General features: G+C 38.4%; 1 protein-coding gene across 1 annotated transcript in view; it reads right to left on the bottom strand.

The window, feature by feature from the left end:
- The window catches only part of COL19A1 (collagen type XIX alpha 1 chain), a 357,863-nt gene that overhangs the window by 153,824 nt on the left and 177,329 nt on the right, over window positions 1-26,710 (bottom strand). Inside the window, 1 exon segment of the mRNA XM_003121272.5 lies at window positions 21,478-21,531. Within this exon segment, the coding sequence (XP_003121320.4) occupies window positions 21,478-21,531 (54 nt within the window).

Genomic DNA, 26,710 nt, shown 5'->3' with positions numbered 1-26,710 from the left:
AGAAAAGCACTAAAACCATTAACTGAGATATCTGTTTTATTTTTTCAATTAGAAGTAATCTTTTGATTTTTTGACTACTTTGTTTTTTTAAGCAAGAAATCCTATCTATCCTAGTTCCTCTCAGGATATTGAATTCATATTAATTATATGTGTTTATAGTATCAAATTATACATGCATTCAAGACATTAAGTATACTTTTTGATAGTCTTTTTAATTATCCCATAGACACTCTGTTAACATTTCTGACAACACAAATAACTATCCTTGCAAGTGTTTAAGATGTGCTTTATTTAGTGGTTTTAGAACCACAAATGACAAAGAATACAGTACAGTGGTGTCAGTATATGTTGTATACAGATAGGAATTTGAAAAGCACAATGATAACTCACACAGACAGATACACAAACAATCTGTAAATATATGTTTTTTTCTGAATATGTTGAAAGTATCAAATATATGTCAAATGTATCTATAACGATTCATGAAAAAAATCCAATTAAAAGTCTACTGCTTTTAAAGGAAAATGAGGAAAAGTAAGTTGTAGTTATTTCTGCAGAATTCAACAGCTACTCTGGATACAATTATTTCAAGAAATTTAGAAATGAGAACTGTATAGTCTACTTACATCCTATAAAGGAAAAATTTCCCACTTTTTTTTAGAATTGTTGTACCACATTTACTTTGCTATTAGCTCTCCTCCCCCGAGAAGTCAAATACAGCATGTTGAAAAAACTAAAGTGCTATAAAGTTAAACTTGTTTTGGGAGTTCCCGTCGTGCCGCAGTGGTTAACGAATCCGACTAGGAACCATGAGGTTGCGGGTTCATCCCTGCCCTTGCTCAGTGGGTTAACGATGCGGCGTTGCCGTGAGCTGTGGTGTAGGTTGCAGATGGCTCGGATCTGAGTTGCTGTGGCTCTGGCGTAGGCTGGCGGCTACAGCTCCAATTGGATCCCTAGCCTGGGAACCTCTATGTGCCGCGGGAGTGGCCCAAGAAATGGCAAAAAGACAAAAAAAAAAAAAAAAAAAAAAGTTAAACTTGTTTTGAGAATTCTGTACTATAACCTAAGGTAATCAAAATACTTCATAATTTTACAAGTCAAGGCCTTATATTATTTATTAGAAACAATTTGCTGGTTTTCCAATCATTAGGCCATAAAAATGGTTCATTCCAAATGTTTTGCATTTTTGAAAATTTAGAAGTTTATATTTCCCAAATTGATTAATAACTTGTGATTAATTCTCAGTTTTGGCAGCCACCCACATAGATATTCACATGTCTCAAATGGATAAATGACTTTGTATATGAGATTTCCAGTGTTAAATGTACCAGTTAACTACTAACGTGTTCATTTCAGTGTGCTATTCTGAATAAAGATATAGATGCAGGATTACTAGCATGTCACCACCCTGGCAGAAAGTACCTTCTCCTTTTCTATTCTCTTTGAGTGTTTCTGTGGCTAAACAGGTAATATTTATAAGACCCTTCCATGGACTATCAGTCACCAGAGTGCATTCAAAGTGTTTCTGGCTTAATCCCTTAATATGCCTAAGGGCCAAACTGTGATGAAACAGATAAATTTAGACTAGAATCTTGAGTGACTATCTGAAGTCCGAAATTAATCCTATCCTACAGCTGGAAAGAGAGAAGCTCTGACCCCATGCCAGTGCCCCACTGACCAGGCAGGGCTGGCTCACGGCTCTTGGTGCAGGATAAACAAAGCTCGGGGACAGAAAGTGTATGGGTGACAAGGTATAGAGACCACAAAAGGACCAACTCTATCTATCAACATTTGTTTTTTGTAATGTGTGGCTTTAACTCAAAAGGTAAAGTGGCTTTGGTTAAATTCTCAATAGGCAAACCTGGATTTTGGCATGGGTCCACAGAAACAGACAGGGTGCTTCTTATTACATATAATAGTTAAAGAGATTAATAGCTCTGCAGCCTTGGAGAACTGCTAAATATTTCTGAACCTCAGTTTCCTTATTTAGTGGACTTGAATGACACCATAGCTTCCTTTCAGCTCAAAAATGTGGCAATTTGATGTCTTTGTAATGGGCCCACCACTCCAGACCCATTCATCTGAAGTGGCTCCCAGCCTCTGTGGGCCTCAGGTTCTGAGTGCCTCCAGTTTGAAGGAGTACCCATAAAGTGGTGACTTTTAATAGCAGAGACCACCTCTTGGGGCTATTTGCATAAATAAATAAGCAATTTAGAGTCAAGATTCCATTTGGAAAATATGAAACATTTCCTCTTTAGTAATCCAAATAACAGGTAGCTTATAAAGCCATGCTGCTGCAATACAAATAGTGTCATTTGACCCCTCATTGAAATGAGTAAGAATCTCAGCTCATTGTGGTTTAATGATCTACAGAAATATTATTGGAAAAAAAACACTTGTTACAGTCTCTTTCTTGTCACAGCCTTCCCACGGCACTTTGTGTCTTCTGCTTCAAGGGCACTGCAGAGACTGACTAATTAGAGTGGGGTTCACCACAGTGGACCACAGGCACACTGCCATTAACCAGCTGTGATATTTAACTTTATCCAAGGGGTAGCCTGGCTCACAAAGGCAGGGTTACATCTCTGCTGTATCTCTTTGTCACCTGATTCTAATTAGAGTGAGTTACAAGTTGTCTCCCAACATCCTGTTCCTTGGATTTATCTTTCCTACCAGTCAGCATGTGAGGCAAAAATGGAGGATTCTTTTCCTAGCTACACAAGTATCCCCTTGGAGACACCTGTTTGACACTAACATATGTCAGCCTCTTTTCCTTTTTCCTGTCTTACTCCATTGATTCAGCAGCTATATTTGAGGCAGTTTGAGGGACACCAAGCTAGAGTGAGCCGGTGTACCTGGGTAGAGGATACTAGGATAAAAATTGTGAAGTACAAATTTTCAGATAAAAGAGACCAAAGTCATTCCTTAAAATTCTTTTTCAAAATTCTCTGAAATTCAGATCCTATATGTTGAGGAACATCTAACTGACAGGAACTCTAAAATGCTATTAAGAAATCTCATATTTCTTAATGCTTTTAAGAAATATGAAATATTATATTATATCTTATTATGTGAAAAAGTTGATAGTGAAGTCACATGCTTGATAATATATCACATGGGGCCTCATCAGTTAGGACAACCAGCACAGGAAGTTAATGCAAAGGACTGAATGATATACTTTTGCTCTGAGAAATGTATCACATGACCACGGGAAGAAGACTACACAATTGTTATATTCTATGTGGATTTCTCATTTAATCTTCGAAATAGGGAATAAAAAAATGAAAGCACATAAATGACTTTATATTTACGTATTTATACACACATACAATATCTGGCACCTAAAGCACATAGAAAAGAACTGAATAAAGTCAGATGACAAATGTGCATAATCTGTATATGTGACATACAATTACACAGACACATATATGATGTTAGACTGCTTTATATTCCTAGTAGAAATAGTGCTTCATACTAAGAGAATAAGAATGCGAAATAAACAGTCATTGGAGAGAAGATCAAGAAGATGAAGTGGGAGGACATGGAACTCACTTCCCTCCACAGACCCATCAAAATGCATCTACACATGAACCAATTCTCACAGAAAACCAGCAGGAAACTGGCAGAAAGAATCCTGTACAACCAAGGCTGTAAGAAAGATCCAAAATCCAAATATAACTGGGTAGGAAGAGAAGTGATCAGTCAGGACTGTGCCTGTAGGAGGGACACAGAAGAGGAGGGGGATTACGCAGCTGGAGGCCTTCTGTGGGGAGCGAATAGTGAGAGCCACAGGTTCACTGCCCCAATCCTGGTGTCCATGCAGGGGAAATGAGCCCCCGGCTGGTTGGAGGGCCAGAATGACTAACAGGAGGGAAGTGGGTAGCCTGGACTCTACTTAGGAGGAGTGTGGGAATGCTTGCTTGCTCCCGAAACAGGGCAGGAAGGGTTAACTGAAAATTTATGGGTGGCTACCCAGTTTCCCATGATTGTCCCAGCTTGTGTGCCCAGACTGAACTGAGTGAATGCTCCAGCCCCTAATGCTTCATGACACAGGTCCACACTGGGGCGAAGGCTTTGCTGTGAGACACAGAAGAGTCTCAGACCCAAAGCAACCTCTAAGCAGTTCAGGGGCAGCCATCACTGGTGTTTACACAGGCAGCACATCAGAAGTAGCCCTGATCTCTGACAGCAGGCAGACTACCATAGTTCACTCTTCAAACCACACTGAGAGCCCACACAGTCCCAACCAGCCTTTCCTCCCATATTTATGTTCTACATAGGACCGAGGTTAAAACTATTATTTGTTTTTAGTATTTTTTTTTCATTTTTAAAGAGTTTTAGTGAAGTAAGTTGATTTACAATGTTGGGATAATTTCTGCTTTTCAACAAAGTGATTCAGTGGAATGACTGGCCAATAGGGACCTGCTACATAGCACAGGGAACTCTACCCAATATTTTATGATAATTTATATGGGAAAGGAACTGAAAAAGAATAGATGGGTGTATACATAAAACTATTATTAAAAATAATGTGTAGGCTGCTTTTCTCTTAACAGTGCTAATTCTTGGTACAAGGATACCAGGCGTTAATTTGGGGAGTGAACCAAATTGTGGATACACTATGCATTTTAAAGGTTCATGTTAATTTTAATACATAAAGATAAGAAGACAGTCTTATCTTCCCCTCATCTTAATTTCTTTCTGAAACTGAAAATTCATCATTATTTATTCTTTCTTAGAAGTCTCATCTCCCATAGTCAAGTCATGTAAAATAATGGAACTGAACATACAGTAAATCATATAGTTTCCAGCAGGTCTTGAACTCACGTCATTGGAACTCTGAGGACCTTCTACAGCTCTGAAGACAACACTGTAGAGGAAGCTCTCCTAAGATGAAATTTTTGTTTTTACCAAAGCAAAGGGAGTTTTGTTTTTATCAGGCAGTTCTGACCTGCTCTGTTGGCTTGCTGTATTCTATGAAGCTGTCTCTGGTCATGGCAAGGCCATAATGGCATAATTTCACTTGCAAAATACACCAAGCCTCATAAAAATGATTCAGCTTAGGGAAAATTTGACTTAGATGTGTCCTGTAGTGTGTGTTGATTTCACAGAAGCAGTGATTTTGAAGTCCTTTTTCCTGAGGAGATGGAAATCACCCAGTAGTTATTAGAGCATATTTGTGTTGCCTTAGGTAAAGCATAAAACCAGTTCAGAAACAAACAAGCCAAAAGAAGAAGAGATTTTTCCAAAAGTACCTTGGAAAATTTATACAGCACAATTTATTAACAAAACAAACACTAAGGCCTCAGCTACTCATAGCAAGCACACTCAACTCTGCTTCTTCAAGGAAAAGGACATAATCCACTTCCTATTTCCAAATTTGTGAATATGCTTAACTTTATCATGTAGCTGGATAAACATTGGGCTTCAGAATTAAAGTAAGAATTCTGGTAAATTAAATGAGTTCAATGGAGTGATAGTGAAAACAGTCATTTTATTTTAGATAATTTTTCTTTCCTTTCCTTTCCTTCTCTTCTCTTTTCTTTTCTAACTGTGCCCACAGCATGCAGAATTTCTGGGCCAGGGATTAATCCTGTGCCACAGCAGTTATGATGCCATATCCTTAACCCACTGTGCCACCAGGTAATTCATAGATAATTTTTCTTGACCAATTAGACAATCCCTTTAATCATGTCTTAATACTGAATTAATATACTTGCCTTCTCTTCTGCATACAGCTTCAGACCACCAGGCTGCACATGAGAATCATCAAGTGCTAACACCTACCTGGCAAGCTCTGTACAACAACTTCACCAAATAGGGGTTACTAGAATCCTCATCTTCTAAGTAAGTAAACTGAGGGGTAGAGAGGATAAGGAACTTGTCCGAGATCACAAAGCTAAGAAGTGGAAAAGCTGGCATTTAAGTTCAGGTGGGAATTCTACTGTGGTGCAGAGGGTTAAAGATCCACATTGTCTCTGCAGTGGCTCAGGATGCTGCTGAGGCTTGGATTTTATCCCCTGGCCAGTGCAGTCAGTTAAGGATCCAGAATTGCTGCAGCTGTGGCATAGGTGGCAACTGTGGCGTGGATTCGGCCCATGGCCGGGGAACTTCTATTTGAGGTGGATGTGGCCAAAATAAATAAATTCAGATGATGTGAATTGCCTCCATATTAGATCCACTTTGCTCACATGCTAAGAAGCAAGCAGGCACACTGCCTGCCCTGTTTTCTGTACTTCTGCCAGACTGGCCGTTGGATTCCTTCCTTGTGGAGGAAATATGACTCAGTTCCTTTGCCATCAAGTCTGGGCTGGTGCAGAGGGACACATCCTGATGAGAGGCGGGGTTGCTAAGTAGGATGAGTTCTCTGTGCTGTTTAGAAGTCAAGGAACTCTAATTCCAGACACAGGTTTCAAAGTGGCTTGGAGCAAATACTTCAAGGGAGAGTAAAAAAGTAAAATCTGCACAAGAATGTTGGAAGGAGGCAATTAAAGGGATTGCTGCCTGGAAGGAATGAAAATTAAAAAAAAAAAAAAAAAGGACAAGCATAGGCAGAGAAGCTAAACTTAGAGCAAGACAAAGGGTAAGCTGTAAGGCATTTAAAACATAACATTTCTTTGCAGGATTGAAATTAGGATCTAGCAGCAAAGAATGCAAGAGTGTGGTATCCTCTCAGTCCACTCAAACGAACTTCTATTTGGGGCAGTAACTAGCTGATTTGCCAACAAATGCTCTTTCAGAGACTAAGAAGGACTTTTTAGAAAGCCTTGGTAGTTTCATTGGAATCTTGAGATTGTTTAGACGTGCACTTAATGTGACTACAGGAGAAATCCAAGGTTACATTAAAATAATCATTATTTTTTATGATTCAGGAGATTTTATTAGAAATTCTGGGAAATCCTATAAGGAATCTATATCTTAGAAGGAGTTTTTGCAAATGCTAGTTCTTTTGATATGTCTCATGTAAACTTCCATGAACATGCTCAGCCATCTGAAATGCTCCACTTTCCACCAAGACAGTTTCCTGGGCTCCCAGCTGATTCTTGTCCTTCTCCCCCCATCAGATTCCACATAGCTGCCTCTCCTTCCTCACAATTCACCCCCTAATTCCCTCACATCTTTTGTTGCAGTTTTTTACCTAATGCTCTCTCATTTATTCAACTAAAACTTCTCTCTTGGCTGACAGCAAGTCTGGCCACCTCTTCTTTTATCCAATCTCTCGCTCTCAACTTTTTTCCTAATTTTGATGCTTTTGAATCCTCCACGCATCTTGAAACTCTGTTCTGCTGACCCCCTTGCCCTGCAGTGTCCTGGTCCTCCTCCTGGCCCTTCTCTGTCATCATGGGCTGGACATCCTCTTGGTCTCCAGGCAGGTGGTTCCCCATGCTGTCCTCTTCACTGCTCTCCAACATATTCTCATCTGTGGCTTATGGTCAGTATTCAGTAATAGCTGATCTTTTTTTTTTTTTTGTCTTGTCTTTTTAGGGTTGCACTGGCAGCATATGGAGGTTCCCAGGCTAGAGGTCTAATCAGAGTTACAGCTGCCAGCCTATGCCACAGCCACAGCAACGTGGGATCTGAGCCACATCTGCGACCAACACCACAGTTCATGGCAATGCTGGATCCTTAACCCACTGATTGAGGCCAGGGTTTGAACCTGTGTCCTCATGGATATTAGTTGGGTTCATTAATCACTGAGCCACGATAGGAACTCCAACGTTAGCTGAATTTTTAAAATTGTGTTAATCTATAAAGGATGAAAGACCCCCAAATATACCAGTGTAATGTTTCAATTATAGGACTTCAAAACTATAATGTGGAAAAAAATGGCATATAAAAAATCAAAGAGGAAATAAGATTAAAAAGAAAAAAAGGCCATAAATATAAAATATATATCACCACCAACATTGTTAAAGTTAATAGCAGCTTTTAGTACAAGAAGCATACTACTCCCATATTTTTTTAAAGGAACACTTATAATCTAAAACTCAGTGGCTTACAAGATAATAAAGAGAATAAGGTCAATTAATGAAAATTTCAAACAGAATTCTGGTGTGGCACCTGGGAAAAAATAATATTCTTATATGCTTCTAGAAATATCTACAAAAGGGTTAAAGAGAAACATAAAATGAATTTATCAATAAGGATTCATATGCCTTAATAAAAATAACTAGTATTATTAACATTTTTCCTACAATGTTCGGTGTTTTTCAAAGTATGCTTACGTATGATACTTGTGTTTGAAACTCATTATAATTGTGAGATATTGGTAGAAAAGAAACTACTTTCTACTTAATCATTGAGGAAAACCAACAAATGAATGATTTGTTCTCATTTGATTAAAGACATTATGCCCAGGAGTAAGGTGCAAGACTTGCACATATTTTACATTTCATTTCAGTAAACTTAATGATTGTCATTTCCTTCCTGATCAAATACCTATAATATAAATATGAGTTTTCTTGACAATGGTCAACACAAATAATTTTAGTTTTATTTTTTTTTCCAGTCTTTTTTTTTTTTTTTTTTATTTTCCCACTGTACAGCAAGGGGGTCAGGTTATCCTCACATGTATACATTGCAATTACAGTTTTTCCCCCACCCTTTCTTCTGTTGCAACATGAGTATCTAGACATAGTTCTTAATGCTATTCAGCAGGATATCCTTGTAAATCTATTCTAAGTTGTGTCTGATAACCCCAAGCTCCCGATCCCTCCCACTCCCTCCCCCTCCCATCAGGCAGCCACAAGTCTCTTTCCAAGTCCATGATTTTCTTTTCTGAGGAGATGTTCATTTGTGCTGGATATTAGATTCCAGTTATAAGTGATATCATATGGTATTGGTCTTTGTCTTTCTGGCTCATTTCACTCAGGATGAGATTCTCTAGTTCCATCCATGTTGCTGCAAATGGCATTATGTCATTCTTTTTATGGCTGAGTAGTATTCCATTGTGTATATATACCACATCTTCCAAATCCAATCATCTGTCGATGGACATTTGGGTTGTTTCCATGTCCTGGCTATTGTGAATAGTGCTGCAATGAACATGCGGGTGCATGTGTCTCTTTTAAGTAGAGCTTTGTCCGGATAGATGCCTAAGAGTGGGATTGTGGGGTCATATGGAAGTTCTATGTATAGATTTCTAAGGTATCTCCAAACTGTTCTCCATAGTGGCTGTACCAGTTTACATTCCCACCAGCAGTGCAGGAGGGTTCCCTTTTCTCCACAGCCCCTCCAGCACTTGTTATTTGTGGACTTATTAATGATGGCCATTCTGACGGGTGTGAGGTGGTATCTCATGGTAGTTTTGATTTGCATTTCTCTTATAATCAGCGATGTTGAGCATTTTTTCATGTGTTTGTTGGCCATCTGTATATCTTCTTTGGAGAACAGTCTATTCAGGTCTTTTGCCCATGTTTCCATTGGGTGATTGGCTTTTTTGCTGTTGAGTTGTATAAGTTGCTTATATATTCTAGAGATTAAGCCCTTGTCAGTTGCATCATATGAAACTATTTTCTCCCATTCTGTAAGTTGTCTTTTTGTTTTCTTTTGGGTTTCCTTTGCTGTGCAAAAGCTTTTCAGTTTGATGAGGTCCCATGGGTTTATTTTTGCTCTAATTTCTATTGCTTTGGGAGACTGCCCTGAGAAAATATTCATGATGTTGATGTCAGAGAGTGTTTTGCCTATGTTTTCTTCTAGGAGTTTGATGGTGTCCTGTCGTATATTTAAGTCTTTCAGCCATTTGGAGTTTGTTTTTGTGCATGGTGTGAGGGTGTGTTCTCGTTTCATTGCTTTGCATGCAGCTGTCCAGGTTTCCCAGCAATGCTTGCTGAATAGACTTTCCTTTTCCCATTTTATGTTCTTGCCTCCCTTGTCAAAGATTAATTGACCATAGGTGTCAGGGTTTATTTCTGGGTCCTATATTCTGTTCCATTGGTCTGTCTATCTGTTTTGATACCAGTACCACACTGTTTTGACGACTGTGGCTATGTAGTATTTCTTGAAGTCTGGGAGAGTTATGCCTCCTGCTTGGTTTTTGTTTCTCAGGATTGCTTTGGCGATTCTGGGTCTTTTGTGGTTCCATATAAATGTTTGGATTGTTTGTTCTAGTTCTGTGAAAAATGTCATGGATAATTTGATAGGGATTGCATTGAATCTGTAGATTGCTTTGGGTAGTATGGCCATTTTCACAATATTGATTTTCCCAATCCAGGAACATGGAATATCTTTCCATTTCTTTACATCTTCTTTGATTTCTTTGATTAAAGTTTTATAGTTCTCGGCATATAGGTCCTTTACCTCTTTGGTCAGGTGTATTCCGAGGTATTTGATTTTGTGTGGTACAATTTTAAAAGGTATCGTATATTTGTATTCCTTTTCTAATGTTTCATTGCTGGTATACAGAAATGCAACTGACTTCTGAATGTTAATCTTATATCCTGCCACTTTGCTGAATTTATAATCAGTTCAAGGAGTTTTGGGGTTGAGTCCTTAGGGTTTTCTAGGTATAGTATCATGTCATCTGCATACAGTGACAGTTTGATCTCTTCTCTTCCTATTTGGATGCCTTTGATTTCCTTTGTTTGTCTAATTGCTGTGGCTAAGACTTCCAAAATGATGTTGAAGAGCAGTGGTGAGAGTGGGCATCCCTGTCTTGTTCCCGATTTGAGTGAGAAGGCTTTCAGTTTTTCCCCATTGAGGATTATATTTGCTGTGGGTTTATCATAAATGGCTTTGATTATATTCAGGAATGTTCCCTCTATACCCACTTTGGCGAGGGTCTTGATCATGAATGGATGTTGGACTTTGTCAAATGCTTTTTCTGCGTCTATTGAGATGATCATATGATTTTTGACTTTTTTTTGTTAATGTGGTGTATGATGCTGATTGATTTGCGTATGTTGAACCATCCTTGTGAACCTGGGATGAACCCAACCTGGTCATGGTGTACAATTTTTTTGGTATGTTGTTGGATTCGGTTGGCTCAGATTTTGTTGAGAATTTTTGCATCTATATTCATCAATGATATTGGGCGATAGTTTTCTTTTTTGGTGGTATCTCTGTCTGGTTTTGGAATGAGGGTGATGGTGGCCTCATAGAATGTCTTTGGGAGTATTCCTTCTTCTTCAACCTTTTGAAAGAGTTTAAGGAGGATGGGCACCAATTCCTCTTTATATGTTTGATAAAATTCACCTGTGAAGCCATCCGGTCCTGGACTTTTATTTGTAGGGAGTGTTTTTTATGACCTCTTCAATTTCATTTCTAGTGATCGGTCTGTCCAGTTGGTCTGTTTCTGCTTGATTCAGTTTGGCAGGCTGTAAGATTCTAGAAAATTGTCCATTTCTTCCAGATTGTCAAACTTGTTGCCATACAGTTGTTCATAGTATTCTCTTATGGTTTTTTGTATTTCTGCTGTATCCGTTGTGATTTCTCCTTTTTCATTTTAATTTTGGTTATTTGGGTTCTTTCTCTCCTCTTTTTAGTGAGTCTGGCCAGGGGTTTGCCAATTTTGTTCACCTTTTCAAAGAACCAGCTCTTGGTTTTATTAATTTTCTCTATTGATTTTTGAGTCTCTATTTTATTGATTTCTTCTTTGATCTTTATAATTTCCTTCCTTCTGCTGACTTTAGGACTTTTTTGTTCTTCTTTTTCTAATTCGTTTAGGTGGAGGGTTAAGTTGTCAATTTGGGATCTTTCTTCTTTTTTGAGAAAGGCCTGGATTGCTATAAATTTCCCTCTGAGCACTGCTTTCTCAGAATTCCATAGATTTTGAGAGGTTGTGTCTTCATTATCATTTGTTTCAAGGTAGTTTTTAATTTCCTTCTTGATTTCCTCATTGACCCATTGGTTTTTTAGTAGCATGTTGTTTAGTCTCCATGTAGTAGGTTTTTTCTCTTTCCTTTTCCCATGGTTGGTTTCTAATTTCATGGCATTGTGGTCAGAGAAGATACTTGAGATAATTTCTACGCTCCTAAATTTATTGAGATTCGCTTTGTGTCCCAATATGTGGTCGATTCTTGAGAATGTTCCATGAGCATTTGAGAAGAATGTGTATTCTGATTTTTTTGGATGTAGTGTCCTGAAGATGTCAATTAAGTCTAACTTTTCTATTGTTTCCTTTAGGATCTCTGTTGCTTTATTGGTTTTCTGTCTAGAGGATCTGTCCATTGATGTGAGGGGGGTATTTAGGTCTCCTACTATGATTGTATTCTCATCAATATCTCACTTTATGTCTGTTAATATTTGTTGTATGTATCTGGGTGCTCCTATATTTGGGGCATATATGTTGATGATAGTAACATCCTCTCCTTGGATGGATCCCTTAATCATTAAATAGTGTCCTTCTTTGTCTTTCTTTATGTCTTTTGTTTTAAAGTCTATTTTGTCTGATATGAGTGTTGCGACTCCTGCTTTTCTGTCTTGTCTATTGGCGTGAAATATTTTTCCCCACCCTTTCACTTTCAATCTATATGTATCTTTTGTCCTAAGGTGAGTTTCTTGTAGGCAGCATATTGAAGGTTTTTGCCTTTTTATCCACTCAGCCACTCTGTGTCTTTTGATTGGGGCATTCAGTCCATTGACATTTAAGGTGATAATTGATAGATGATTATTTATTGCCATTTGATCCTCGTGTTCCAGTTGATTCTATGGTTCTCCATTCTTCTTTTTTTTTTTTTTTTTGGTTGGATGGTCTCCTGTTATTATCTGCTTGAGTGTATTTTTTTTTTTCATTTTTTGCAAATGCAATATTTGGTTTTGGCTTGTGGTTGCCCTGTTTTTTAAGTATGCTAACCCCTTCCCATAATTGTGTGTTTTAGCCTGATGGTCCTGTAAGTTCAAACACTTCATTACTATATTAAAATTAAGAAGAGAGACATACATACAAACAAAAAGGGTTATTTATCTCCTAACATCCGTTGCCCACATTTTATGGTTTTGATGACTCTTTTTTATTTTTTTCTTTTTAATTTTATTTTGATTGAAGCATGTTCATGATTAAATCTGTATGCTGGCTTATTTGAGTGACTGCTCTCTGATTGCAGTTTCCTCAGTCCTAGTTCTTCCTCTTCTTCTTCTTTTTTTTTTTTTCTTTTCTTTTTTCTTCCCTTTCCTTCCTTTCTTTTTGGTTTAGAGAAGCCCTTTCAATATTTCCTTTAACCTGGGTTTTGTGTTGCTGTATTCTTTAAGTTTTTGTTTGTTGGGAAAAATTTTTATTTCCCCTTCTATTTTAAATGATATTCTTGCTGGATAGAGTATTCTAGGTTGCGTATTTTTTCCTTTGAGCACTTTAAATATCTCTTGCCATTCCCTCCTGGCCTGTAGTGTTTCTGTAGAGAAATCAGCTGATAATCTAATGGGGTTCCCTTGTAGATAACATTCTGTTTTTCTCTTGCTGCCTTTAGGATCCTCTCTTTATCACTAACTTTTGCCATTTTTATTATGATGTGTCTTGGTGTGGGTCTGTTTGGGTTCAGTTTGTTTGGGGCCCTCTGTGCTTCTTGTATCTTGAATCCAGTATCCTTTAGACTTGGGAAGTTTCCATCGATAATTTCTTCAAATATATTTTCCATCCCCTTATCTTTTTCTACTCCTTCTGGAATTCCTATTAAGCGTAGATTGGCCCGTTTTATATTATCCCATAGGTCTCTTATATTGCTCTCCAGTTTTTTGATTTGGTTTTCTGTCTGTTGACCAGATTGAGTGATTTCCATTATTCTATCTTCCATATCACTGATTCGTTCTTCTGCATTATTCATTCTGGTTTTTACTGCCCCTAGTTCAGTTTGCATCTCTGCAAATGAATGTTCTAGTTTTTCTTGGCTCCTCCTTATATTTTCTAGTTCCTTTCTGAGGGTATCTGCATTACTGTTCATATCTTCTCTTAATTCCTTCAGTATTTTCACTATTTCTCTTTTGAATTCCAGGTCTGTCTGACTGCAGAGATCTGTTTCATTGTTGACTATTTTAGGTGAGTTCTCCTGTTGGTTTGACTGGGAGTGGTTTCTCAGCTTCTTCATCTTGCTTGTTGTTTTCTTTCTCCTGAGGGAGTTGTACTCTCCGTGATCGGGCAGTGTTTGCCTTGTCACTGCCGTGGAATATTCCCTGAGGGCTGGCGTTGTTGGTCAATCTTTTTGGAGGCAGTGTGGCTTTTCTGGAGTGTTGATGGGGCTAACAGTGTTTCTTTGAAGCAAAGGAGGACTTCCTGAGGGCAGACAGAACTGGGAGGTCCACACCACGATGGTAGCAGATTTCACTTGGTCATGCAGAGCTTGCTCTGGTGTTTTTAGGCTGTGGGGTTCTTGCAGGGGGTTCGCGGTGTTGGGCAGCTGCTCTTCAGGGGTGCATCACCCCCTGGGGGCTGGAGCAGCTATCTGGGTCACTGAGAACCTAAGAGGCTCTTCCCTAGGGCAGCCCAACTCAGAAGGACAGCCTGAGAATGTAGGCGGATCTTTTCACAGTCTGGCCGAGCTTGTTGCAGCTTTTCTGGGCTGCAGGGGCTCTTCCAGGGGGCTGGTGGTGCTGAGCAGTTATTTCAAGGGAGTGGGGCACCTCCTGGGGGCTTGGGCAGGTAGCAGGGCCGTTGGAGACCCAAGAGGCTCCTCCCCAGGGCAGCCCAACTCAGAAAAACCGTCTGACTCGGCCAGGCTTGTTGCAGCTTTTCTGGGCTGCAGGGGGTCCTGCCTGGAGCTGGCAGTCCTATGCAGCTGGTCCACTAGAGCATCCCCTGGGGGCTTGGGCGGGTAGCAGGGCTGTTGGAAACCTAAGAGGCTCCTCCCCAGGGCACCCCGACTCAGAAAAACCCTCCGAGAATTAGGCTGATCTATTCACAGCCTGGCTAAGCTTGTTCTAGCTTTTCTGGGCTGCAGGCCTTTTCTCGGGGGCTGGTGGTGTTTGGTGCTGCTCTGCGGAAGTGTAGCCCCTCCAAAGGGCAAGCAGGCCTGTGCAGGGACAGCCCCTGCGGTGGTAGGCTTCAGGCAATTGTTGAGGCCAGCCCTCCTGGATGGCAGGCACCCCCAGGTCCGGTGAGAGCGTAGGGCGTGGCGGGGGTGGGGGGAGGGGATGCACTGGGAAGCACAGCTTTCAGCTAGCTAGCGGGCCTGTAAGCTTGCTGTGGCGTGGGGGGTATTCTATGGGGACCCACCCCTTCTTCTCTCCCCTCCCCATTACGGGCGCAGACCAGGCTCTTCTCCCAGGTTCCCTCTGATGCGGCTTTCCACTTCCCTGCTCCTAGAGTATTGCTCCCTTCCTCTGCGACAGCTTTGTTTTCTAGTCTCCCAGGCAGTCGCTGCCCCGTCAAAATGGTTTCTAGACCTCCCAAGCAGTTTCCGCTCTGCCCCGCCCCCCTAGCCCGGGGACTAATCTCTGGAGCCGAGGATTTGGTGCCCAGCCCCCACCCAGGCGTTTCAATTTTTGGTGACTGTGCCCATAGTTCAGATGGTCCGTTGGGTTCTTGATCGGCTTTTCTGTACTCCAACTTACTGCTACACTCTTCTCTGCATCTGGAGATTCCTCCGGTTCGTTTGATCTTTCCCCCGGTAGGTGACTTTCCAGGGTGCGGGATCCCTTTCTCCTCCGCAGTTCCCTTTCAGGAGCACCCGTCCCGCTCGGATTCACCTTCTCTCACTCTCCTCTTTTCTCCCATTCTGCCCAATAATGTCACGAACTTCTTGCCGTTATTGGAGTTTAGGTTCCTCTGCCAGCGATTGGTTGCTGTTCTGTGGGAGTCATTTATTCTGTAGATGTGCTTTTTTTGTTGTGTTTGTGGGAGAGGGCGAGTGTGTCCCCCTACTCCTCCGCCATCTTGTCCTCAACACAAATAATTTTAAATTAATAGATTTTTCTGTTGTTTTCTATTGCAAAGTTCAGTGCAATGAAGAATTACTGGTCTTAGCTTTCAGTATGTGTGTCTGTCTTGTATGCATGTGCAAAAGAGCTGAGTGCTGCCTAAGTCTTGAGCAAAGAAATGGTGCACCAAGATGGACCTAAATGTAAATATCTCGAATGCTCATTTCTTTAATATGCTTCCCTTTCAAATAACTTAAAATGCAGAAGAAACCACTGGGCATATTTGGAAATAATCATTTGTTATTGTGGATGACATCAGTGATATCTGATCTAACGTCATTAACTGTTTTTTTGGGTTTTTTTGGCCACGCCTATGGCATGTGGAAGTTCTCAAGCCAGGAATCTAACCCACACCAAGGCAGCGACCTGAGCTACAGCAGTGATGCTTGATTCTTAACTGTTAGGCCACCAGGGGACTCCTGGTGATAAACTGACCTAGATACTTTCCTCTATAAATACGGCATTTCCTCTATAATGTGGCAGTGATAATCATGACAAACCTTGCCTAACACCTACAAAATTCTATTGCATTTAGTTTCTGAGGCTATGTTACGCTTTTAAGATAAGAGTAATATAAAATTATCTAAACTATACATATTTATAAAAGGAGTAAATTTACATAATATAGTGATTGAACTTTACTTTTTGAATACATTCCCTCATAATTACCATGAAGAATACATAAGTTTAATCTATTCTTTAACCCATGTTCTTCTGGAATGTAAGCTTCACTAGGGTACAATTTCAATTTGAAGCATTATTTTTAAAGAACTTAATTTAAATATTTTCATTTCATCTAGTCTGACAAAGACTCTCATAATTATCTTACAAGCCAAATTAAGAAATGTGGGTGGGCAGGGGGTAGAGTTCAAAGGTATTTGTACATGATTTACATCACGCCACACAAATAGCACTGGTAGAGGAGATGGCAGCTTTGCTGGTGTCATGCAGAGCTTTCAGGCCCCGTTCTGCTCAGGATTTATTAACAGTCTAAGTGAAGAAAGACTCAGAAGGCAGGCTAATCAAAATTTAAGGTGATGTAAAGCTGGAGGTGTTTCACTGGGAAAAACCCCAATGGAATGGCATTAGAAAGTCAAATCCAAAAGATGGAAGTGAACAGTAACGAGAATCCAAAAGACGGAAGTTAACAGTCACCAGATTAATTCCTACTCTGTGATTTGAAAGGGCAACTGTACAATTGCCGGATGGGCAGAGGTCTGACTGGGAAGAAATTTTCATAAAATAAAAGAAGAGGAGCCTCTTTACAATTTCACTGCATACTTACAATTTGTCAAAAGTATGGCTCTCATGTTAAATGTTATTTTCTTAAAAACTGATCTTCTCTTAAACCTTGAGTGTGATTTCTATTTTTTTGTGTGTGTGTCTTTTTGTCTTTTTTGAGGGCTGCACCCGCGGCATATGGAGGTTCCCAGACTAGGGGTCTAATCAGAGCTGTAGCTGTCAGCCTACGCCACAGCCACAGCAATGCCAGATCGAGCCGTGTCTGCGACCTACACCACAGCTCACGGCAACGCCGGATCCTTAACCCACTGAGCAAGGCCAGGGATCTAACCCGCAACCTCATAGGTCCTAGTTGGATTCGTTTCCACTGAGCCACGATGGGAACTCCAAGTGTGATTTCTATTGCCATGAGATTGTTTCATTTTTCCACTTTCTTTTTTTTTTTAAATTGAAGTAGAGTTGATTTACAATACTGTATTAGTTTCAGATGTACAGCAAAATGATTCAGTTATACATACATACACACACACACACACATACATATATAACTCTTTTTCAGATGCTTTTCCATATAGGTTATTAGAGACTACTGAGTAGAGTCCCCTGTGCTATATATACAGTAGGTCCTTGGTGTTATCCATTTTATATACAGCAGTGGGTATATGTTATTCCTAAACTCCTAATTTATCCCTCTTCCCCCATTCCCCTTGGTGTTCTTATCACGTGAATTTTTTTAAAAAAGCTCTGCCACAGGGGAAGGAATTCAGATATATTGTCTAGCTTTATCCACCTGGCTCCATAAATTTCCATCTCAAACTACCTGGGGAATATAAAGGGGGTTTTGGAGTTGAAATTAAAAATCCTTTTAGTATTATTCTACTTTATTGTTATTGTTGACAATTAAAATTATACATATTTCAGGTATACAACTTGATCTGATATACTTATGAATTGTGAAATAGTCACCACAATCAAGCTAATTCACCTATCCATCACCTCATGACTAGTTATCTTTTTTTTTTTTTTTTAGTGAAAACAGTTAAGCTCTACCCTTTTAGCAAATTTCAAGTATACAACACAATATTAACTATAGCCTCATTTTGTACATTAGGTCCCCAGAACTTTTTTTTAGGGCTTCACCCGTGGCATATGGAAATTCCCAGGCTAGGGGTTGAATCGGAGCTGTAGCTGCCAGCCTACACTATAAGTACAGCAATTTGGGATCTGAGCCATGTCTGAGACCTACACCACAGCTCGTGGCAATGCTGGATCCTTAACCCACTGAGTGAGGCCAGGGATCAAACCCATCATGGGTTCCTTTCCTCTGAGCCACGATGGGAACTCTGGTTGCCAGAACTTATTCATCTTGTATAAATATTACTTTGCACCCCTTGACTGACATCACCCCATATTCCCCTCTTTCCCCTGGCTTCCAATAACCATGACTCTACTCTTTCTTTTCTATGAAATTTACATTTTTAGATTTCATATACAAGAGAGAACAGGCAGCATTTGTCTTTCTGTGTCTAGCTCATTTCATTTAGGATAATGTCTTCCAGGTTTATTCATGTTACCACAAATGGCTAGATTTCCTTTTGTAAGGCTGAATACTGTTCCATTTTGTGTGTGTGATCACATTTTCTTTATCCATTCATCAGTCAATAGACATTTAGGTTGTTTCTCTATCATGGGAGTATGCATATCTCATCAAATACTGATTTCATTCCTTTAGATATATACCCAGAAGTTACCCAGAAGTGAGCTTTCTGGATCATGAGGTAGTTTTATTTCTACTTTTTTGGAGGAACCTCCATACTCTTTTCCACAGTGACTGCATCAATTTACATTCCCACTGACAGTGTAGGAGGGTTCCTTTTTCTCCATATCTTCTCTAGCATTTGTTATTTGTAGACTTTTTAATGATAACCTTTTTTGACCAGTATGAGGAGATACTTCGTGATTTTGATTTGCATTTCCTTGATAATTAGCCACATTAAGCAACTTTTAATATACCTGTTGGCCATTTGTATGTCTTTTTTTAAAAAAAACAACTGTCTATGCAAGTCATTTGGATATTTTACAATTGGGTTATTGGGTTTTTGCTATTGAGTTGCATGAGTTCCTTATATATTCTGGATATTAACTAGGGAGTATAATTTATCCCTCAGTTTCCAGGAAAGGGTAGTTACTAGAAGGAAAATGTTCCCTGGATGCTGAAGACAGAAATTAATTCAGAAACCTGGTCCTAGATGCAACAGATATCTTGGCCATTACTGTGATAAAACAGAATAAGAAGCTCTGGGAGTAACTTCAGAAGATCATTTCGTCACATCCTCTACCAACAATGGGCTTAATGCTTAAGACATCCTCAAAAGCACAGATCTAGGGATGTAATCTTCTATTTTTTCCCCAAACTATTCAAAATTTTGATCAGGGAGTTCCCATTGTGGTCAGCAGTAAGAAACCCAGCTACTATCCATGAGGACGCAGGTTCAATCCCTTCCTTGCTAAGTGGGTTAAGGATCCAGCATTACCATGAGCTGCAGTGTAGGTCACAGACATGTCTCAGATCCAGCACTGCTGTGGCTCTGGTGTAGGCCGGCAGCTGCAGCTCTGATTCGACCGCTAGCCCAGGAACTTCCATATGCTGCAGGTGCAGCCCTAAAAAGACACACACACAGAAGTAAATAAATCTTTGATCAGGTCAATTAATGAACTCTTGGATAGAGAGGGGCTAGAGAGCTAAAGGTAAACTACAGTTGAACATATAGGTGTTGAGAGTAGAACCCAATTTTGACTTCTTTTTAAATCATCTTAAAATATCAGCATAGTCCACTTACTAGCACTATGTTCTGAGTAGGTTGAAGAACAACCTCAGTTTCTCTATGAGGACTATAGTAGAACCTATCACACAGAGCTGTTGTGAGAAATAAATGAAATAATAAATTGCATCATTTAGCACACTATAGGCAGCCCATAAATGTTATCATTATTCACAACATTTTTCCTGGCCATCAAAACTTATTAAGCCCTTTTGTGTTCACTGAAATAGACTTGAGGAATAAAAACTGGACATTTTTTAACTAAGCAAACTTAGATATCATCTGGTCTATTTCCCCCAAATCAATTCTTAATTGTAACACCAAAAAAAAAAAAAATTAAATAAATAAAAACAGAGCTGTCCTAGGGGAAAGCATTAGATAAAAACAAAGTGTGATGCCATTCACAGAAGTATTGTTCAGTCTTAGGCTTTAATAGATGCTGTGGTCTATGGCACACAACATACATGCCACATTCAGCTCTGCCCTAAATGCCCATACATGTTCAATCTCATTTACGACACCTCCAAAATGAGAGTCCATGAGTGTTTTCTGGGAAAGACTATCAGCATGTTAGGCAGACAACATAAAGAACTAAGAGAATGGGGATTTGATTAACCTGATAAAAGGGAGCTCTTGGTAAAATACACCATTAGTCCTCAAATATTTGAAGGATTCTATTTGAGGCAATGGACTTATTTGCCAGAGGGCAGAACTGGGAATAATAAATTAAAATGAGTAAAAAAGAGAGTTGTGGCTAATATCCTGTGACAATAAGAGTCAAATTCAAGTCCTGGCTTGACTTCTTATTAGTTCTATGACTTTGGGCAAGACATCTACTCTGTGAGTCGTACAGTTCTCAACAGCAAGGAAAAAAAAAAGTTGATATTACTACTCATGAGAAAGCACACACAAAATGTTTGTAGACTTTAACATGATTTGAAAATCATTAATAACAATTAGCCACAAGAATTGGGATGCCCCATTGCAGATAGTATTCATGAAGAGCTGAGCAACTGTCACCGCAGGAGGTCCTTTTACTGGGAGCCAGTAAACCTAATTGCATTAGAAGGTGATTGCTTATTCCCATGGCAAGTACAACATATTCACCTACTACACTTTTTATCTCAAAGGCAGTAAAAGTGACTACAAAGAGTCACTAATGTCAATAATTTAATTTGGCTGCAGAATGTACTTCATATACACAATCTTTGCAGAATTCATGAACAGACCAAAACTCCACAAAGATATCCATCAAACTTAACTCTGCAAAGATGAGCTTAACACAAAACTGCCAAAATATGACCAATTTGCTCAAGATCAAATTATGGTTAATTCATTTCACCCAAACTGTATCTCCACATTTGTGCTACCAATCTGGAAAATAAATAGAATTTTCTGGATTGTCGAAGTTTGGTCAAAATCTCAAATCTCAAATTTTGGCTTTCAGATATTTGATATTCTCCTTAGGCCCACCTGGTTGCTGTATTTTGGTTTTTTTTTTGCAAGTGTTCAGAAATAAGCAGCCCCTGAGTTAGTAATGCCTGCCAGTTGTTCGGAGTTTACTTACCCTCTGACCTTCTTTTCCAGGTGGACCTTGGGGGCCTTGTATCCCCAGGGAACCCTATGAGGAAAAAAGGGCACATATTAATGGGCTGTTTCAAGTACACCTTCCTCACGAAGAATATTGTGACAATTAATACCTACTATATTGACTATACAAAACTTTTAAAGTGATTTGAGCTCTTCCAAGCTTAGACTATTATAATACATTAATAATGATGACTCACCCTTCTTTAACTGGTTTATCTTTGAAATTAACACCAGAAAACTTAAAAAAAGGTGATTCCAAACCACATGAGACCGAGTGTTCACTCCCAGTGACGACTCTCACCTTATGGACACACATTTAATCAAACTGCCATCAATAAATGGTAACAACATCTGCAGGCAGGAAAAAAAAACCCCAAAACCTCCTCTTCAGATATTTAAACTCTATAAATGCAACGACGTTTTTTGTTGAGAGTAACTCTGTGACTATCCTCTAAGAAAACCTGGTTATGACATTGGTGGCAATATATGTCTATTCATAACATTTAATTTTTAGTATCATAGACATTATTTAATATTTTCTCAGAATATTGTTAAGTGGTAGAATAAAATAACCATTTTTTTTTTTCTGATCATACAAAAGGCCCAGGAAATCCCAGGTGCTGCTAACCTGGAAGTTTTGTCTCCTGATTCTCACAGATAGTTATTATTACACAGGAATTCTCTCTCAGCATGAAAATCAAAATGATGCTACTGCTTTCTTAATAGCCTTTAGCTTTGATTGCTGCTTGTTAACTCTCCAAAAGCTTCTTAGCCTCTTCTGCTGCTTCTTCCTTCCCTATTCAACCTTTCAATGTGGTGGTTTAGGACCATTTTCTTCCCAGGTCTATATCCTCCCAGCATGATCTCATACACCATGGGCTTTGGATTCACTAGGCCGATGATGATAAGATTTATAACCCACTTTGTCTTCGGGTTGTGGATCCACACAGATCCAACTGCCTGCTTGACACACCCACTTTGCTCTCTCACCAGCATCTGAATTTAGCAGAGCGACGCCACATTTAGGATCCTCCCACAAGAACTGGGTCCTCTTCCAGCGCCCCCAACTCAGTAAACCCACATACCATCCTGCAAGGGTTCCTGCCAGGTATCTAGAACTCATCCTCCATCCTTTCCTCCCTCACTCCTCAACAAGTCCAATTGATGTAGCTCCAAAATAGATTTGGATCCGCCTATTTCTCTCCATTCCTTCTGCTGCATTATCCTTTCCTTCTGGCTCATCTCTAAGAGCTTCCCAGGTGACTCTAGACATAGACCCTTCATCCTTCACATCACAGCCAAAGTGATCTTAAGAAAACCCAGCCTCACTTTCCCTGATTTTCCACATAAAGAGATGAACACCTTGTTTCATGTCTTGAAGTGCCTCGTACTTGTCCTTTAAAATACTTTTCATAAGTCTATTTTAAAGGTTATTCAGATAATGATTCACCAGGCTCTAATTACAACAGGAAGAATCTGTGTCTTATTCAACATTAGGTGCCTGTTAGTGCCTGAGTGAAAAAAAAATCATAATGGGAAATCAATTCACTGTTAAAAAAAAAAAAAAAAAAAAAGCTTTTGGGTAAAACCAGTAATTTTCAAAGAGTTTTATATTTATGGTTAACGTATTATATATTAAATACCTTAAATGCTTTGGAATAAATGAGAAAGCTAGTAATACATATTCGAACATATCTGATTTCATCCTCATTCCAGGAGAAACATTCTTTATAATCTAATTTTTAAAAGGATTCATTTTTATAACATGACCTTTCTCTTTAAAATTCATGGCTACCTTTACACTAAAACATCAGATATGCTTGTGATGACCTATGATTATTTATGTATGCGTATGTTTTTGTTTTTTTATAGAAACTAAATTTTCATAAATGTCATAACACATATTAATTTTACCATCTAATTTTATTGAGAATAGAAATAATTAAAATATATTTAAAATTTTCATTTATATAGCTTTCCTTTCATTTAAATTGTCAGAGTTTAGTATAAATTACTGTAACTAATTTTAAAAAAGCATTAGTAAAAAAAACTCTGCATGTATCACCAATCCTCAATATTCTCCAAATTGTTCTTAATCTTTCTCCACAAAAAGGCTCATAAAATGTATGTATTTATTACTTCAATTTATTTTAGTTCTTTTTGGAACAATTTAATGTTACAGGGGTGTAAAGAGCCTATGTTTTATTAGTTTAGGCAGGAATAAAACCAGGGAACGAAAAAAGTGATCTGTCCTGTTTTTACCAAAAATACATGCCATAGATCTATAACCAAGGAAAGGTGGTTAATTAGTCAACTTTAGGATGGTAAATTCCTAGCATGTATAGGAAAAACAAATTTTGAAGTCCAAATGTACATAGTATTAATTACAATATAATTACAGGGAGTTGTGTCATTTTTTATAAGATTGGCACAATCTTGGCTCCAGATTAAATTCTTCCCCTTTACCCTTAGGAAACTATTATCATTTCATGAATAGTCAAACTTATGTATAACATTTCTGATATCCATCCAAATGTTGACACTCTTTCAGTGTTTTTAAACATGAGCAACTAAAACATACACACCCTAAACATTCATCAAGGGAGTACAATTAATTTCTAAGCCACATATAATCAAAATTCCATTCCTTTTACTAGCTGGATAAATTATACAGCAAAAGCCTACATAAGATGAAAATACTAAACTTGATTTGGAATGTATTCAATGGATTCAAAAAATATTTACGAGAACCTTTTGAGTGAAAAGTCCAAAAGTAAGATTTGATACTCACACAAATAAACCCACCTATATGTCCTGAATGGTCACGGTTCTGAACACTTCCCCACCCCTTTCCTTTGCTAAGTCTGGGACTCAGCAAGGAATTTGAGGAAAAAGGGGGATTACTTGTAATCTCCAGCAGATTACTCTCTATTTGAATTATCCATGACCAAGTTTTAATCCTAGCCATGTTACATTAATATTCAGAATATTTTTGAGCTGTATTTACTGAATATTAGTTGCCATTTATGAAGAAAAATAATATCAATATTGTCATTAGTAAAACATAGGTCAATCAAACACAGAAAAATCTCAGAAATGAGAAATTGAATCTTAGGGATGATTCATGATTTACAATTATGCAGCTCACTACTCCTTGCATTTATTAAAATCAAACAAAGTATTTACTTTTCACTGTGAAAATTACAGATACACCTAAGCACCTACTTAAACTTGGGTGGAGTAAAGCATTTGTCTCAGAACCCCTCCCACAGTTCCTTCTTACTCTGATCCTATAAATGCTCCCACGTGTGTGCTTTACTAATCCTCTTAGTTGACTATGACTTCAGAAGTCAGAGAATCATTTTTTTCTATCCTTTACCACACTTACAGAAGAGACTCAATAAATACTTATAAAATCGGGTCATAAGGAGGAAAATAGAGACAGAATAATATCGAGTGGTTGTGGCAGGAAATGGCTTTCTGGTCTACATATAGTCATGTGTATTTTCAAAACTTGGGCTTAAATACCACATTGAAGGACTTTCAGTCTCATCTGTATTTCTCATCTAGAGTGATCAATCTGATGTCTTACACTTCATTTAAGAATTAATCATTTCCACATCTGAAATCATCTCTTACAAAAGTTATTTAAATCTTTGATCACTATTTGATGTTTTACAGGTTTATACCATTTTTCTAGTTAGACACATCTTAAGTATTTTTGTACACATTGCAAATTTGCAAAGCCTGTGTATTATTTTCTTCTTCAATTTAATTTGGTGAAGAATAATGCCAATACATTTTTTTTTCTACTTTTTCCATCTACTTAGTCTGCTGTGAAGATAACTTCAAATTGGGTTATTCCTAAAATTCCACAAACATAAAGATTTATTGCTTTTCTGACAGAGAAACAGACAAATGTATTTAGGATGTTCATAATGTAAACATCTGCTTAGTCTATTTAGGCATTCATTCTTTTTTTCTTTTTTTAGTAGATTTCTGGACATTAAAAATGTTGACAAGGAAAAGAATTCATAACGCTGTTACCTCTTTTAGCTAGGATAAAACTAGCAAAAAACAGTCCCAGCCAGCTAAACCATTTTAAATCCCAGTGGATCTCTATTACAGTGTGTTACATTTCACATAGCCCTCTCTGGACAATCTGCTGATTATTTAAAACAGGCGAGAGCTTATCATCATGGAAGCCCATGTAAATATTTAACTGAGAAATTACTTAGAATTAACTGGTTCAGAGCAGAATTCTGAAGTGTTTAACAAATACAGCATATGTTTAGTAGAGTTAATAGGCTAGATTAATTGCATTTGAACATATTTTCATTTGTGAGATGAAGGCAAGATATATACATAACTTCTCAATCAAAGAAAGGAACTGAAGTAAAAAAAAAAAAAAAAAAAGGAAGTTTCATTTTAAAGTATTCATTGTAGTCCCCTGCCAGGAATGTTGGAGAATATATGATCCCTAAAACCCACTTCAACAAAAATGTTATGCAAGTAAGTGTATTTTAAGTGTTATGATTATTGCTTTAGAAATGCTTCATAGGCCTGAAACATAAGATTAAGCAGAATCTGCATAAATTCTTAGAATACCACTAGGATGTTTTTTGTCTTTCAAATACTGTGTATAAAATTAAGATGGAAAAGAGAGCTTATATATATTTTTACAGAAAATTTCATGCCTTTAATATGGGAACAATGGAAACCAATTTTATAAGTTGGAGACATCAGAACAAAACACAAAAAGCAAGTAAGTAAAAATACAACAGACATACAGTCCATAGTCATGGGAAGTAATTTTTATATCAGTTCTGAAGAGGCATTTAAGAATGTTTATAATGAGGAGTTCCTATCGTGGCTCAGCAGAATGGAATCTGAGTAGTATCCATGAGGATGCAGGTTCAATCCTTGACCTCGCTCAGTGGGTCAAGGATCTGGCGTTGCCGTGAGCTGTGGTACAGGTCACAGATGAGGCTTGGATCTGGTGTTGCTATGGCTGTGGTGTAGGCCAGCGGCTACAGCTGTGATTCGACCCTAGCCTGGGAACCTCCATATGCCACAGGTGTGGCCCTAAAAAAGACACACACACACAAACACACACACACAGAATTTCTATAATTAGAAATTAAAGGAGTGACCAATTTTATGTTATTTCATAGAATTATCAGGACACAGGAAAGAATATATCTTAGGGT

Source organism: Sus scrofa, chromosome 1 (assembly GCF_000003025.6).
Source record: "Sus scrofa isolate TJ Tabasco breed Duroc chromosome 1, Sscrofa11.1, whole genome shotgun sequence".
In the NCBI taxonomy this organism is placed as follows: Eukaryota; Metazoa; Chordata; class Mammalia; order Artiodactyla; family Suidae; genus Sus; species Sus scrofa.
The sequence above is the reverse complement of the archived record's forward strand: the minus strand, read 5'-3'. Positions and strand labels throughout refer to the sequence as shown.